At 32.0% G+C, this 17,662-nt stretch overlaps 2 protein-coding genes across 3 annotated transcripts in view; one reads left to right on the top strand and one right to left on the bottom strand.

The window, feature by feature from the left end:
- Nucleotides 1-3,198: 3,198 nt before the first annotated feature.
- Nucleotides 3,199-10,987, top strand: LOC661179 (choline transporter-like protein 1). Of its 2 annotated transcripts, XM_008200769.3 has the most exons (11): nt 3,199-3,415; nt 5,603-5,710; nt 5,764-5,832; nt 6,007-6,058; nt 6,104-6,212; nt 6,265-6,439; nt 7,544-7,619; nt 9,638-9,758; nt 9,806-10,008; nt 10,064-10,329; nt 10,376-10,987. In XM_008200769.3, the coding sequence occupies exons 1-11, from the start codon at nt 3,392-3,394 to the stop codon at nt 10,529-10,531; spliced, it is 1,359 nt and encodes a 452-aa protein (XP_008198991.2). In that variant the 5' UTR covers nt 3,199-3,391; the 3' UTR covers nt 10,532-10,987. The 2 variants fall into 2 exon arrangements, with proteins under 2 accessions (XP_008198991.2, XP_064210695.1); XM_064354625.1 differs by lacking the exons at nt 5,603-5,710; nt 5,764-5,832.
- Snrk (SNF related kinase) overlaps nt 10,541-17,662 on the bottom strand; it is a 68,997-nt gene continuing 61,875 nt past the window's right edge. Inside the window, exon 7 of the mRNA XM_064354622.1 lies at nt 10,541-14,106. Coding sequence (XP_064210692.1) covers nt 13,525-14,106 — 582 coding nt within the window. The 3' untranslated portion in view covers nt 10,541-13,524. The remainder of the gene's footprint in view (nt 14,107-17,662) is intronic.

The following is a 17,662-nucleotide window of genomic DNA, read 5'->3' as shown; positions in this document are numbered from 1 at the left end:
CCTTATTCTTTATGTTCGTCCATTACCCACTGCAGAGTATTGAAAAGTGGGGAAAAGTAGCAAAAAAATGACTTTTAGTTATTACATTCTAATGAAGTAATGAGTAAAAATCAAAAGCCACATCGTAGACATAAAATTGAGTCATGCAAAAGAATATCAGTTTCCATTTCAAGAAAAAAGTGAAAATTAGAAAATAAAACGACCAGTGAAAACATTCTTAAAATCATATATAAAAAAATCTGGAGGTACAAACCTATTTTGTAAACTTCTTCAGTTTTCATTATTATTTAATGTTTTCATCTTTCACTTTAAGTAATCGTTCACTAGCGAAATTTACTGCCAGACTTTAGCAGTTTTTTCAATTTAAAAAAAAATAAGATTCTTAAAAAAATCACAATTTGTAGATGTGCCAACACTGGGAATTATTTCCTATGAAAACGTTTCAAAAGCAATTTATTTTTATTATTAATTAAATTCAATTGCATTGCCACATATCATTTATTTAAAATTCGTTATTTATCAATAACTTTAATACAAAGAATTTTTTTACTATTTTTACCATTATATGTATCCACTTCTCTACCACACACCATTGAGTTGGTGCGCCAGTTTTTGAGCACGCTGTATATATTAGTTAGTAGTAATCCCCAAAGATAAAGATAATAATAACAGTAATGTAATAATCAATTTTTGTTAAAGTATTACGAGTAAATTAAAAAAAAATAAGTAAGCTTAATAGCTATAATTTTTTCAATGGTTCCATTATAAAACTTCGTTTTCCACCCTTCAAATATTCCCCCTCGGGAGAAATTAATTGTAATAAATGAATCTGCTTATTCTAAGAAGCAGATTCAAACTGAATGGCAGTTGGATTTTATGTTGGAACCATCTTTACTTCTGATGTTGGAAACCCTTATAAAACGAGTATTTTATGCTATTTTGTGTTCCCCCTTTTTCTTATTTTAATTAATTTTTTTTGTCGTCTAGGAAATTTTGTGTCAGTTGGTAACGGTAATAAATAAAAAATAATAAATAATAAATAAAAAATATATAAAGAAGAAATGATGATTAAACCGCTCGTACATGTATTCCACGCATTATCGATGAAACTCTTGAAAACTAAATATCCTAACGACTCCTCAGTATACAGGGTGCTCAAAAACTGGCGCACCAACTCAGTGGTACGTTGTTGAGAAGCATGTGTGCATCACGGGAAAAATCGTGAAAAAATTCCTAAAGTCATATTTAAAAAAATCTGGAGCTACAAACTTATTTTGTTAACTTCTTCAGTTTTCATTATTTTTTAATGTTTTTATGTTTCACACTAAGTATTCGTTCCCTAACACAATGATGAACAACTATTTTTAAATTTCCCATCAGACTTTAGCAGTTTTTTTAATTTAAAAATATTAAAATTCATCAAAAAAATCACAGTTTGTAGATGTGCCAACGCTGGGAATTATTTCCTAGGAAACCGTTTCAAAAATAATTTATTTTTATTGTTGATCAGATTTTCTTGCGATTACGACTGTTAGACAACGTTGCCACATGTCATTTATTTAAAATTAGTTATTTATCAATAACTTTAATGCAAAGAATTTTTTTACTATTTTTACCTTTATATGTAACCAGTTCTCTATCACACACCATTGAATTGGTGCGCCAGTTTTTGAGCACGCTGTAGACGTTAATAAACGTATTAACTATTTGAAATATAAAATAATAAACACTATTTGAAAACATGCTTCCTTCCCATACCAACGTGTTTTAAATTAAAATATTCCAACAAAAAAATTTGAATAACACATGCGAAAACGCTTAAAGTTTAAGCTTGTGTTTTCGCACTCGTATTATTAATAACTATAATGTGATCTTATAAGTAATAAATAAATAAATACTCATTATAAAATGGGTATTTTATCGCTACTTCTATACCAAGGGAGGAAAAACATGGATGTTCTCCCGACGATGAAGCATCGGGCAGTAATCATCTAAGGGAAAGCAAAGGCTTACCTCCAATGTTACATATCAACACATCTGATTTTTTTTTTGATGTCTTTATCAGAAAATATCGTTATCAGAAAATATTACATGACAAAACATTATTTTCTCTCTCAGGAGTAAAATGAGGGCGTAAGGTTCGTTGTTTCCTTATCGGGAGAAAAATGAGGAAAAAAAATACTTCCCCCTCACACCAAAAATTGTAGTCCTGAAGACGCAGACACAATAAAACAGCGAAACGTTGACGAATACGACTTTTTATTTTTTACTTCTGTCCAAACTCTCCCGAAAAATACTTCATATAAAAATACCTTCCTCGTCCCCTATATCTTCGTATTTTTTGTTGGAATAAACGTTGCTCGTCTAATTGCTACCAACCATCACTTGATGACTTGTGAGTTTATGGGAAATTTAAAGCAGACTTAAGTGCCTACAGCCCAGAATTAAGAATATTATCAAATGAAATGAATAATTTGTTATGTGTTTCTCAAAGCACGAATCCTTTGTTATATAATAAGCGTCTAAAAATGACGCTTATGTTTACCACATCCTTTTAGTCACAGATTAATAAAATATAAGTGATAAAACCTCAGGGGCGTGTGGTCCATGTATGCAAGGGAAGCAGTGCTTTCTTGTAAAATTTGTAGAAATTAATTTTTGCTAACAGATGAAATATTTTACCAAATAAAATATTTTCTCATCTTTTGGAACCAAGCGACTCAATCTATATACCGACTTTGCCAAGAAAAAAAATTCCAAAAGCGCTGGATAGCACCTGGATATTGGCTGAATCACCTTCTATACACGCACACTTATGCGCTGTTCGCTCTCAAGGTCGCCGCTTATTTCAAAGTGCATTAATTTTATTTTTAATGGTTTGCGATAAGTGTAATTTTTTTAAAAATATTAGAAATATTTAAAATCGAGAATGAAATAAATTTTATTGTTTTTTTTACAATTATTTGAGTTATGCTTGAATAAAATGGCATCGTTATTTAGCAAAAGAAGTGTATTGTGTGGAATGTACTGTGTGCATTATTATTATTACTATTAGTAAAATTGAAGAATTTAAAAATATTATTAACTCAAAACGATTTGTCTTAGTCAGTGAGCAGTGGCGCACATTAAAAAAACACCCAAAGTACATGATATACATTATATACATATGGGAACAGCTTTCCTTGCTAAAATTTTCACCGCACGCCACTGCAAAACCTATTATTGGCACTGTGTGCTGGTAGCACTTTGATCTCTCTCTCTATCCTCGGTTTCTGATTACCCATATAGTATAAAATAACAAATGGGTGTGTGCAATTTATAGTCCCGACAAGAAATGGATAACCAGTAGCAAAGGAAACACGACAAAATTGTGTGCGTATTCAGGACAAAAATGTGCATTCCACGGCAAAAACTGGTAACGTATAACCACAGTACTAACTTAGGCAACCATTAATGCAAAACATCAAATTTAGATACGCAATTTAGAAAATTTTGGAAAAATTATTTAATTAGAAAATAAAACCGACTAAATTCAAATTTAAAAGAAAGAAAAAATATTTTATTTACTTATTTATTTATGATTTATGGCATAAGAATAAACTACATACAGGTGTCCGGAAAGTAGCGCACCGCCGTGACACTACTTCATCGGCCGATGCCCTAGATAACCAGAAAAATGTTAAAAAAAATCTAAGTCTTTTATTGATGAAGATATGATGAAGTAAAGATTAAAAATTCTTTGCTAAAAATGAAGGTGTTTGCACTACCATTTCGAATCCAAATTCATTTGTGGTATAAATGACATTACATAAAAGGACGTAGTAAAAAAAATCTAAGTCTTTTATTGATGAAGATATGATGAAGTAAAGATTAAAAATTCTTTGCTAAAAATGAAGGTGTTTGCACTACCATTTCGAATCCAAATTCATTTGTGGTATAAATGACATTACATAAAAGGACGTAGTAACATAAGAACTGAAGAAACCTTCCCAGATTCTTTAAGAAATGTTAACAAAATTTTTGAGTCAACAATGATAATAAATCTGGCAACACTTGGCACAAACCATTGTTGTTCAGATGAAACCATAGTTACGGTGATTGCTTATAATGTCATTAAAATTTTTGTTTCGTCTGTCAGCGGTAATTTTTCAGTTTCAAACAGTGTCAGTGAAGGATTAAAATGTGTTCCTACTATGAATATTGTGACTTGTGTTTGCTGTTTGGTGAATACGCTGGAAATGCAAGTGAAGCCGCTCGTCAGGATGCCGATCCAGACGAAAACTCGAATTTCCATTGACTGGACCAAAGAATACGATCAACTGGTCGTCTGGATCTTTTACCAAGGGAACTTGGTCGGCCCAGAGGTACGAAAACCGTTACTGCGGAAGAAGCAATTTTAGAAGAACTCGTGAGGAGTTGGTGAACCGAAATCATGCCGCTAGTGCTACGATCATTCCAGAAACATTACAAACGGTGCAAGCCAAACCTTTGAGCATTTGTTATAATTTTTTAGTGCATTGTTTGTTCGGTTTTTAAGTTGTTTAAAATATTATTACAATAAATAAAGCTGTTCTCCGCTCAGTTGCATTCAATAACATAATTAAAAATTACGATAATGCGCGTACTAATCTGACTAACAACAATGGCGTAACCATGGTTTTAAAGACTAGAAATTAAATATGTTCAACACCTTTTAATGGTATCCAAGACTTTAATTATAATTTTTAATGTCAGTTTTCACGTGTATCTTTGTGCAATGTTGCCTTTTTCCATAATTTGTTTAGGCTCTGATATAAAAACAGAGCATGTGGATTTTTTTTAAACATTTTTTCGGTACCCTGGAGCATTATCCAATTACTCCCCTTCAATGAGGTGCGCGACTTTCCGGACAACCTGTACTAGTGTTAGGGAATGGTTTAGCAAAAATTTAAAGTTATATAAAGAATGGCAAGACAAATCGATTAAGCAAAATTTATGTAAATAAAAAATGCATGGTTTTCCGAAAAAATCGTTCTCAAATTAACGTCCCAAATTTTGAGAACCGCTGAACTAGAATTATAAAAATTAGCGTAAATTTTATATTATTGACAAACCAGCAGAGGTAAATTAACTTTTTGGTCCACTATGTCATTCTTCTATTTCATTTGTGTTTGTTATTTATTTTACAAAAAAAAAATTGTTTTGCCGGGACCGGAATTCGAAACTCCCACACAAATGAACATGTTAGCCACAATTTTTAAAAATTCTCAAAACGCCTACGCGCCACCACCTTCATTTTTTTAATGAACAAATTAACTGCTAGTAAACTAACATAAGCTACACAATGGCTCTCAACAAGTGGGTTAATAAAAAATTCTGGAGAAAGTACACACTTTTTGGAAAAATGATATATGGATTTTTAACTCGTCTGATGATGACAAATTCACATAGGAAATATTGCTAAGCTATTCTCCAACACCCTGTATTTAAAAGTACCTATGCTAAGAAAATAGGGTAACTCCCATAAAATGGGCTCTATTCCGTTTTTCATTCTGTGACCCAATGTTTTATTCTGTCGTGTATTCCCTTTTTTTGGTGCAAAAAAACCTAACTGATTTTTTAGACGCCTCGATCGTCTGTGGATCTTTTTGACATCCTTGGACTCTCCCAAAAAAGAAAATTAACCGATGTACCCTTCCTTATCGCATTTGCAACATGTGTTGTGATTTTGGTACATAATTTGATAATAAATAACTGTGTTTAATAAATTAAACAAAATTGTAGATGATTGTAATGATGTGGACTTTATGTTCTTCGGATACAAGCAGACTTGCATATGGATATGTCTTTAAAGTAGGATTCTGAACACTAAAGTAGTACTAGTTATTTCTCATCTTCCAAATATTCCATGAAAGTACATTATTCCCCCCGAGGGATGAAAATACTTCCTTGGAATGTTTTGAGGGTGGAAATCGATATTTTCTGATGAGGCCGTCAAAAAATATTTTTCGTATCTCCGTATTTCAGGAGTTTATCGACAATTTGGGAATAGTGGCAAAAGTTTGCTGCATTGGACTTGGTAAGTCTAATAAAATCGAGTAAAATGATTTTGCACTTTTTACAGGGGTTTCTGTTACGGCGATATATTGGTTTCGCCATTTTGTGGACGTATTTGTTTGGACTATGCTGGTAGGTGTTGTCTTACTGACAGCTGTAGGCGTAGGATATATTTGGTAAAAACCCATAACGTGGAAGTATATTATGGAACAAAGTTGTTTCTTGCAGGAAAGGCGACGAAAACCGTTTTCTGATAACACGCATTCTTGTAACATTTGCTCCGCTTATTCTCACCTTATGTATTCTAGTGTCGAGAGACCGAATTAAACTTATAATCAGATTTTACGAGGATACTATCAAAACAGTATTCGATATGCCTCTACTTCTTCTGCTACCTCTCTTGGTAATTACTTTACAAGTTTTTGGAAATATACCGGGTCCGGCAAGTTTTACACTCAGGCACTTTACACCTCTTAGAAGAGAGAAAAAAATATGAAATAAATATTTTCCACCGCACTGATATCCAATCTCGCTAGGGGAAAAAACTTTTTTCTATTAATTTATTTGTTCAATAAAAAAAAACCATTTGACCAAAAAAATCACATTGGCTGTTTTTTTCATCAATGGATCAAAAATGCGAAATAAAATTATTCTGGAAAAATTTGACTTGAAAAAAATTGTTAGAATTTGATTAAAAGCCATTTTGATATTATTCATAGGGAATTTCAGTCTAATTTATAAGGGACAAGATTGAGTAGTAATAAATCTCTGCTACAAAAGGACCCACTACCTACCCCAATAACAGTAATAACTGCAGAAATTTTACAACTAGCGGCACGGTCCCATCGGGCGGTTTTAAATCCAGGATCGGAATAAGCACACTAACGTGTTAAAAATGTTTTTATTAAAATATTACCTCAGATCTTTAAATGGATGACTATTTTGGTTTAAGCACAAACGATCTCTTCGTTTACAATTCGCATGAACCCTTGCCGCAAGATTTGAAGAACAACATTCCATTTGCAGTAAACAGATAAAATAAATGGGAATCCGGGCCTGAAAAATTCTTACCAGCTGCCTCAACCTTCAGATCCAATAATGATTGCGTGCAAATTTTACGACAAATGCAATAAATTTTTGAAAACCACCATCCTGATAGAGACTTTTTGTGGAAGTGATTTACTTTTACCAAAATTCATGGGAAAAAGCTGTCCCAATAACAAAACGCAAATTAAAAGTCAACGACATATTTTTTCGAAAATTTAATTAGGCACTTTGATGCACTACTTCAAAATATACCTATAGACAAAAAATCGTTGACATTAGACTATAGTTAACTAAGCGAAAGTGAAAAAACACACCATACAAGTAAACATTTTAAAAATTGGTCAAAACGTTCTTCTGTATAATAAAATCATATACGATTTTTTTTAGAATTTTAGATACGTTATAAAGTGCTTGAGTGTAAAACTTGACTCTCCCGGTACAATTTTGACGAAATTTACAGACAATCAGCTGCATTATTCTGGTTGTTGCATCGTGCCTTTTCACATTTGGTCTAATGTACTGCGATGGGAATTACAGTGAGCAAACAAGTTAGGGAGTAATCTTATTAAAACTGAAAATATTGTGTTTTGGAAAAAATGCTTAAACAAATCAAATTTTTTTTGAAAATACCCTTTGATTTTGATTAACGAATTCATTGACATTTTTTAAATGGAAACAAGGGTTAAGAGCCGTCCGGAGTGAAATCTCTTATGGGAGTTCCAATGTAAATGACTACCGCTGTACTTCAAAAACTATCAAACATATTTTCATAAACTTTGTATCATGTAAAAGAGATTTTTTTCCTCTTTATAGGCCATTTTAGAGAAGCGATAGGTTGCCTACAAACTTTAATAAAGGTAGAGAAAGTTTGACTAAAGTTAAGGATTTCTAGAAAACGCATCTTAAGAGGTTTTTTGAATTTTTTAAATGGCCAATAAATTTATTCTTGTAGTTTAACCCGATAATTTCAAGTCCGATTAAAAAATGTTTGTAAATAACACCTCCCCAGAGGTAGCCTTATTTGCAATCGAAAATCGAGTGAGCAAGAGATAATTTACAACTCTCTTATAAAAAGTAACCGCAAACAATTAGACCCGGACTTCAAACATAATTTATGATCACCCCTGACGATGCAAACAAATGTCCAATACATGGCTAGATTTATAAGAGAAGATTTCAGAGATTTTAAAATATCTTCGGGATAAATATTCTTTTGAATAAATGAGAAATGTGATTTCATTAAAAATACAAGGTACCTAAATAAATGTTTTGCTTTTATTTCTGGTACGAAGGACGAAAGTTTATTTATGAGAATGCATTTGAAATAATATTGGTCGGTTATTAATTACTCCGGTAATAAATAAATATTTAAATATTTGGGGAACGGAGTAACAAACCAGGTATATAATCCAGCCAGTTCCCTATAAGCATGTCTTTGTCACCTCTTTTCTGGAAAAAACAAACATTTGTCTCGAATTTGAGTCACTGGCAGCCCTTGGGTTCAAAACTTAGGCCGCGCAATTAGAAAAGTACATCGCTTCCATGATACTGCGACCTAATTACGTGGAAAATTATATTATTTTAAGCTGAAAATTGATGTATTTTTTTCAAATACGATGCCACTTTGATCTATTTAAATTTACCATGTTGTGAAAAAAATTGGAAATTTTGTTTCTTTTACGTTTTTAGAGGATTTTATCAAGTTTTCAGTAAAGAACTGACCTTGGTTAACTTCCTAAACTCCAATTTTTGGGAAATTAATATAAAATTAACAACCCTTTCCAGGCCACTGGTATATAAATGCAGGTACAAGTGAGTGAAAATCATTTGCCTTTGAAACATTGTTTCGTAGATTTCTCTATGACATTTCGAGTTCCTGAGTTTTATTTTTTTTCTGTCTATTTTTTTTAATTAGTTTTAGAGTGTAGTTCGTTTAGTTTTAAAGTAAATTAAAACTGCAATGAGTACCTATTATAAATAATGGAACTACAAGATAATATTGCTAATACATGATTGGTTACAAACTTGAAAAATTACGTTTGACAGTTGAAAGTGCGGCAAGTCAGTCGCCTACGTAAAATTCTGAAATTCGGAATGAATGAAGAGGCTGAGGTACCGGCGGTTAGGGTGTTGTAAATTATGCACTCGTAGTAGGGTGTCCTTCAAGATTGCTGCCGATTCCAACTTGACAGTTGAACCAGTATCGTAAAATTCTGAAGGTCGAACTTGCTCTGGACGGGAACTTTTTTGACCATTTCGAAATGATAATACCAAAATATTAACAAGGTAAATTTTAGTACTAAATACCTATCAAGAATACAGACATACACTTTCGTTAAAAAATCTTGTAAGCAAGTTTTCGTTTAAGGTACAGATTAAAATCACCAGGTCTACACAATAAAAAGGTGTCACCTCAAGTGCACAATATTCTCTTTCATTCCGGGACAAAAGTTGAAAACTGGTGTATTTTTTAAAAAGAAAAATGAAAAAATATTTTCAGTTTTAATAAGATCATTCCATAATTTTGCCGTTCACTGTAACTATTATGTTCTAGATGTTGGTATAATTTTTGCAATGGTGTTCGTCTGGATAATGATGTTCTGGATGGTCCAGTTTGTACTAGCATGCCATCAAATCGTTATTTCAGGCGTCGTGGCTAGATATTATTTTACACGGTAGTTACTAATTAATAATCAATAACATTCAACTTTTGCACTTTCAGAGACAAATGTGAGTTGGTTTCACCGATCTATAGCAGTTTTTACATTTTAATTCGGTACCATCTTGGTACCGTTGCATTTGGTTCCTTGATAATCACACCTATTAGCGTACTTAAAATACTGTTTCGAGCAAGAACTATAAATTGTTCTCTGTACGAAGACAATTTTTTAAAATATGTGACCTCAATCGGATACATCATCACTGGTGCCTAAGTTACTTTAAAATTAAGTAATGTTTTACATATTTCATTATTTTTTAGCTATTCACGGCAAACCCCTTTGTCAATCGGGTACTCGTGCTGTGAATTTATTCATTTGCAATTTATTGACTTATGTGGGGATGAGTTGGGTAGGAACTTTTGTGTTTTTCACGGTGAAAGTGCTTGTGGTTGCTATCACCACGCTAATTGGGTACTCTATGATGGTAAAGGACCGACCTGATGATTTTGAGTTTTACGTCGTACCTGTCGTTATTGGAGCTGTGTTTGCATTTTTCTGCGCTCATTGTTTCTTTGTTGTTTTCGAGGTAATAATTCAGTTTTCTTTTCTGTGTTCGAATATTTGTTTTGTAGATTGCTTTTGACACAGCATTCATCTGTTACTGCGAGGACTACGGTCTTAACAATAGTACAAATGAACCATTTTATGCAACTGTAGAGTTTCACGAAAAGGTGAAGAAGGCGCAAGAGTTAACAAAAAATGTCGAGGCAAAGAAGACAGAGGAATAACTTACCATGTGTTTGTTAAATATTTATTCATTGGGTGCACACACAGATGCATACAAAGAGACAACTATTACTAACGACAAGACCAGCTTGACATCAATAAATAGCATCTACCAAAATAAAGGCACACAAAAGTGTTAGATGTTACATTTCAAAAAATAATAAATTAGCATTAAGGGCTGAGTAACTAGGTACAGTGAGAGGTCTGTGCACAGCACATACTGTCAAAGTACTGTCTTAACGTTTATTTTTCTGTTAAAATAGTACTTGTTCCAAGGATCAGATCGGACTTGTTCCTAAATTAAAATATCTAGAATCACACAATTAAACATTTTTCGATAACATTGAAAACAATGCAACTATTGCACATTTACTAATTCCTAGATAAACTCTGCTTGCATCTGTAGACTACGTTGTCCTTATAATATAATAAAAATGAAAAATACGTTTATACACAATTTTTATTCTTTATTGTAGAGTACATACACCTGGCGTAATATTTATATTCAATAAAATTAGTCAAAATGCAATTTGGTTCATTAATATTAGTTTAAATCAGTCTTATTCGTTTAATATCTGAAATCTGAAAAACTTTCAACAATTTCATTAAATATAAATATAAGAAAACTGGTTACATGGGAAATACAATCTGGCTCTAGATTAAGAAGAATTCGCGCATATTCAAAACATAACTGGATAAACAGCTTTACTTTCAGTGCTACCAATAAAATCTCAAATCTTTGAGACTTTTTGTGAGTATTAAGAAAAGTATATTAAATAAAAACAAGTGATTCCACGTGAGTTAATTGTAATAAATACCTTAGTTTGTGTAAAAATCGTGGTTCCAGGAAACATTTTGAAAGGTATAAAGAAATAATGGTATAAAGGTCGGCATTTTTAAAACATTGTGACATAATGTATTTTTACCGTTTTCAACCGTGAAAAAAATCTTGCATTTTTTGAGCATCTAAGACCGTTTTTGAGGTAGAAACAGTGTTTTTGTGCCGTTTTGTTAGCATATTTTTCAACCAGAAACGTAATTCAAAAATTATGCACTTCGGATCGAAATGTCACGTTTTTCAACCACTCATAATTATTTTGGGAAAATTAGATAAAGCAAAAATTATGAAATAATCTAATAAATTTGATCAAACTTGAAATTATATATTTTCTCACATAAAAACCCGGAGCTGCTCTGGCCAACAATCCGGCTACTAAAAAAAATCATAACTAAAAAACTAGAAGTCGTAAAGCAAAGCAATTCGTTTCAGTGAATTCTGCGGCTCATTTCACGTTTTGTATCAACTATTTTACAATACTAGCTTATTAAGAGCATATTAAAAAAACATTTATTTTAACTTGAAAAATGGTGGAATCGCCGGGTTTAGTTAAAATTCTTAACTCGAAAACTAAAAGCTGTAGAAATTTCAGTGAATTCGGCGACTTCTTTCACGCGTAATATCAGCTGTGTTACAATCCTAACTTAGTTGACAACTTATTTAAAAACTTAGCTCAAGTTGAAAAATGGTGGATGCGCCGGGTAATTTTTTTTTGTAACTCCAACTTAAAGTTGTAGAGCAAAACAATTTCTTTCAGTTCTTTTTGCGGCTCATTTAACGTATTTTATCTACAATTTTACAATATTAGCTACTTGAGAAATTATTTTTAAAACTTATTATGATTTCAAAAATGGTGGATGCGCGGGATTAGTTACCTCAAAATTAAAAGTCGTAGAGCAAAATAACTTGCTTCAGTGAATTCTGTGGCATTGTATTCATCCAGAAAATCAAATATTTGATCGAAGATAGGCAAAAAATTGAGCGAATTGGGTCGAAAATATTAGTTATCCGGACTTTTGTAATTATGGCCTTTTGTTATTATTTGCATGTATATCTTAACACATATTAAAGTTGGTTTAATTCCATACATTATAATCTGTGACAAATAACTGCACACGATTTTGTAATTTCTATCAGAATGGGGAAAAAATTTTCCTGAAAAATTTTTCATTTTCCTGAAAAAGACAGCATTTCTAAAGGCCTTTAAAATGAAGTTGTTGCAAAGTTACCTAAACCTTCCAAAATGACTGGATCGTCGTCATTAACCTTTTTAAAGTCTGACGTAATTTAAAAAAAAAAGATTAGGTAATTATTCAATATTTTTGTTTTTTCGTACAAATCATTATTTTTTTTTAATTTGCTTACCCGTTCTTGCCTCCTTCCATCCATGACCAAAATGTGCCCTACATTGGGACAGATCCGGACAAATTCATTTTTATTCATATTTATTCAAATTCAAATTTACTCAGATTTATCATTACGATAAATTTGTAGGTTGAAAAAAATTGTGGTTTTGTATTATGACCGGTCGTGTCGTAGAAAAAGTAGCATATGTAGCTCGCATTAAATGGCAGCTCAATAATTAAAAAATAACAGGGAAACAGTAACTGAATATTTTATATTTGTATTTGATTTTAAAATATCGTCTTTCTTTTTTTGTGATAATTAAAAAATCGAGTAGTACGTATGCGCAAATTCTTCTTAAACTGAACCCATTTTACAAACTAAAAATACTTAGTCTGGAAGACTTGAGTATGAAAAACACCCATTACGTACAGCATGCAAAAATAAATTAAGTAAAAAGTAAATGTTTAACATTAGACAATGGACCCGACCAGCGGATTGCACAGACTAAATCTTAAAAAAAACCTTACGAAAAAATATACCTCTACTAACATTAAAATCCACAAAACACCTGCATTGGTTTGATTTAATTCCAATTTTTTGATTGACATCTAAAAGTGTTGTTGAAACGCAAAAGTTAGCAACATCCAAACATTTGAAAAAACAAGAATGTCAATGGAAAGTACGACATATTATCCTACACTTTGGCCAAGTTAGACTCTTAAAAAGAATGACAATTAGATTTTGAGCTTAATAAAGAGATTGCTATAATTGATTCGACTACGCTTAACTTTGGTTGAAATATACTCACTGTCAACAGAAACTGCAGCATTTCGATGCCTGTCCAAGATGCACGGCACAGATCCCCGTCAATTCGGTACATACATTATTCAACTGCACGACCGTCGACGACTTCCTCCGAGGTTTGTCGTTTTGGTTGATATCACCGTCACTGTTCCTTATCACACTCACGGCCCGCTGCCTGCAACGAATCACAGTTTCGGGGTTTAGGGTGATTTTGTCGCGCGACAACGAGCTGCAAGACTGCGCTTTGTACAGCCTGTTCCGGCTAAAGAGCCCCGGAAGAGGGATACACAATTTTTTGTGGACTTGGAAGTACTTGCCCAACAGGCGCATTTTTTTCAAACCCGATCTGTCGCTCACAATCTTGTTGCAACTCTCTTCCTCGATTTCGATTCCGTCGAAGTCGGCGCTTTTGACGGTATCTTTGCGCGATATGTGTGTCACTTTCTCGTCCTGGTTTTTCTTCATCGACATGTTGTTGAAACCTTGGAGGATTCGGGCGCCTATTCCCTTGACTTTGGGGTTCATCACGCCTTGGGTTCCTACGACGCTTGTGGCGATAACTAGGGCATGAGCGCCGTCTTCTTGCACCTGGAATAAAGTTGAGTTTATTGCCTTCAGTGCTTTAGTATGTAGTTTTTAGTTTAGGCCTCAATTTCAACGCTTCTATTACAGCAACTACTTTTAAACAGTATAATGAATGAAAATTGCAAAGTTATAAAAAACATGGTATGGACCTTTGTTTTATAGAGAACATCAAAAGGTGAATGGGTGTTACTGTTTCCCTGTTAAAGCTGCTGTAGATTCAACAATTTTGGAAATTCAGATAATACACCTTATAAAAAGATGCGACTCGCTCGATTGGATAACAGGGATAATAAGCTTTATTGTTATAATAGAGCTTCAAAAGGGCTTCCTCTTTAAAATATTAAAAAATTTGAGGGGCTCCATCCTCTTTTGTTTTTTTTTATTTAGTCTGCAGATGATTTATAGCTATTAAAATAACAAATGTTTCATAGCTCGTTTAAAAATTGAGATCGTAGGAAATTTTATCAGCTTTAATTTTGGTAAAAAGATAAAAATTGATACGAGTAACCATAAACAAGAAAAAAACAAAAAAACTGCTCGAGCTCGCCCCCCACCCTCGGGGACTTTTGATATATGTCTACCCAAGTGTAAAGGAAGCTTTTAAAAATATTCCAACTCTCTAGGAATTTTTTCCCCGGATTTGTCTAATTTAACTGGGCTACTAACTGTGCTAACACTAATTATGAGCACAGCAGTGGCGTACGCTTTATCTCCAACATAACTTTAAATATTTTTATTTTAAAAATGGTGATTCTAAGAATTTTTTTACGATTTCTCTCAGCATGTACTCATTTGATACTACCTTGGGTAGAAGTTTGTCGATCTATTTATTAATCACGCTGTAATATGGAGCAGTATACTTATAAATATATAAAAAATAAAGTGTTTTAAAGATACCATAAAAAGTAAGTTTAAATGTACTATAACAACATTATACAATGTTGTTAGCATTTTTTTAAATAAATTAAAGTAAAACAAGTTATAAAAAATTGCAAACTCCCCAGGACTGCACGAAACAAGTCTTCATTTTTTCATTACATAGTAAGAAGGCCTTATCAACATATTTTCTTGTTGGTAACATTTTAAACCTTCTTTTTAATATCTGAATCCTATATTATAACACTATTTTAAAACACGCTTCCCATAACAACGCGTTTTTTAAATTAAAATGTTCCAACAAAAAAAAATTTGAATAATACTCATACGAAAACGCTTAAAGTTCTCGGCTGTCTGGCATACGCTCGTTGCATAACGACATCCCTCAAACTTTAAGTTTTTGCTTTCGCACTCATATTATTAATAACTATAAACAACTAGGAGTTTGTAATATCTTGTTTTCGAGATATATAGAACATTTAAGAATGCAATAAAATGAAATAAAACATAAGTCCCCAAAAAAATGGTTGGTCTGACATTACTATATAAATCAATAACCTTCAATTTTCTCCTACATCATAAGTCATAAGACATTCTTCAACATTAAAATATAATGTGGTTTTCGAGATTTTGTGTTTTCAAGGAAAATAATTTATCTGCCAAAGTCAAAATTTTTCTCAAAGAGGTGACTACACATAATATGAATTTTTTTTCTTTCATATATCAAAAAACTACGGGATTTTTACAATATTGATATGTTGGTAGATTAAAATAAAGCAATCTCCAAGAAATGGCTGGCTCAAGATGACTGCACGGACAAAAATAATAAATAGATCATAAAAACACATATCAAAAAATTTTAAAAATTTCATATTCAAACTTTTGAATTCTGTTTTGTTCTAATACAAAAATGGCAAGACTATATTCTTCTTAATACATAACATAATTTCAAGTTGTAAACATACTAAAAATGTTAACATAAAAGTAAAGGTTTTTGAGGTCTACAGGCCGATAAGTGTTTATTAGTAAACCTAAAAATTTGTTTTAAAGTTCTGGTATTTATCAGTGGCTGAAATATTTGAGCAAGAAAACCGACTTTTTTCCCTTTCGAGATTTTTGAATTTAAAATTCAACTGACCAAAAAAATATAACTGAAGCATTGAAATATCAAAGGGGTTAAGTGACAAATTAAAAAAAATAGTTATTCAAAGAAAACTTGTTTAAACAATGGCACTTCCAAGCAACGCAAATTTATCATAGTAGATTAACCACGGAAATGTTTTTTGCACATAACTTATTTGCAACATTATTCCCCATGGCACTTAGCTCTTTTCTATGACACAAACCCATTGTAGGAGAAAATGGCACTTAGCCCCTTTGATATTTCAACGCCTCAATTGTTTTTGTACAATTCTGCCATTTACCACACAGGCGACTTTAATTTTTTTGAAACATATGGCCCCTTTTCTTCGTTGATGTCGCTGGACATTTCATCTCCACAAGGAGATTTATTTTATCAATTATCAATTATCAGACCAACTTCTTTAGTTCTTACTGTACCGAACACATCTCGTAATTAGCAATTCCAAGAAAAAATACTCAAAAAATTTAGCAATTTGTCTTGAAAAAGACCTTTTGGCCGAAAATAATAAAATGCCAGCCAAAATATACAGGGTGAGTCTAAATTCACATCTTACATATTTTTGCTTACTACTTTAATCAAACGAAAACCAAAAAACAACCACCGATGATTTTTTTATCAGAAACGTATTTTTTCACCTAGACTCTAAATTATATTAAGAACATCAATTTGAACACAATGCAGTTATAAACAAGACAAAATCGTAGATCAAATGGAAAACTATACGGTTTCGGTGACTTAAATTTTAATAGATTTTTACGATCAAACAGCAAAGCAAACATTCGTTTTAGCTAATTTTTATAAAGACTTTATGAAACATATTTTTGTCCATATCTTGAAACATCAACTTCTTCAAGGTTCAATTAAATTGCAAGACCATTGATTTCTCCGCATAATATCTTGAAACGTTTAAATTAACTCAGATCAGTTTCTGCAAGTTTTTAATTACTCAAGTTAATGATAACACAAGAATAAAGCAGATAAAAAGTTCAGTCCGGACCCTTTGCAGAAAGTAAAAATTACCACACCATACAAAAATTTCAAAAATTAAGAGTACTTAACGCACAATTTTGCATTACCTTAAGGATAATAATTTATCTGTCAAAGTCAAAATTTTTCTCAAAGACGTGACTACACATAATATGAATAATTTTTCTTTCATGTATCAAAAAACTAAGGTATTTTTACAATATTGATATGTTGATAGATTAAAATAAAGCAATCTCCAAGAAATGGCTGGCTCAAGATGACTGCACGGACAAAAATAATAGATAGATGATAAAAACACATATCAAAAAGGTCAGAATAAGTGATTTTTTGTTTCCGAGATATAATAGACTGTGCAAGATTTACCAAGAATAAAACAGTTTTAAGGAAGTGGCAGAATATTAAATATAAGTGGATGTAAACAATTATTTAAAAAAAATTTCATATTCACATTTTTGAATTCTGTTTTGTTCTAATACAAAAATGCCAAGACTATATTCTTCTTAATACATAACAGAATTTCAAGTTGTAAACATACTAAAAATGTTAACATAA

Source organism: Tribolium castaneum, chromosome 1 (genome assembly GCF_031307605.1).
Source record: "Tribolium castaneum strain GA2 chromosome 1, icTriCast1.1, whole genome shotgun sequence".
NCBI classification, from domain to species: domain Eukaryota; kingdom Metazoa; phylum Arthropoda; class Insecta; order Coleoptera; family Tenebrionidae; genus Tribolium; species Tribolium castaneum.
The sequence above is the reverse complement of the archived record's forward strand: the minus strand, read 5'-3'. Positions and strand labels throughout refer to the sequence as shown.

Coding starts and splice junctions, on each gene's coding strand:
- LOC661179 (XM_008200769.3), top strand. CDS start 3,392: ATGTGCATTCCACGGCAAAAACTG. Junction 5,833..6,006: donor CATATGGATATGTCTTTAAA/GTAGGATTCTGA, acceptor TCCGTATTTCAG/GAGTTTATCGACAATTTGGG. Junction 10,330..10,375: donor GTTTCTTTGTTGTTTTCGAG/GTAATAATTCAG, acceptor TTTGTTTTGTAG/ATTGCTTTTGACACAGCATT.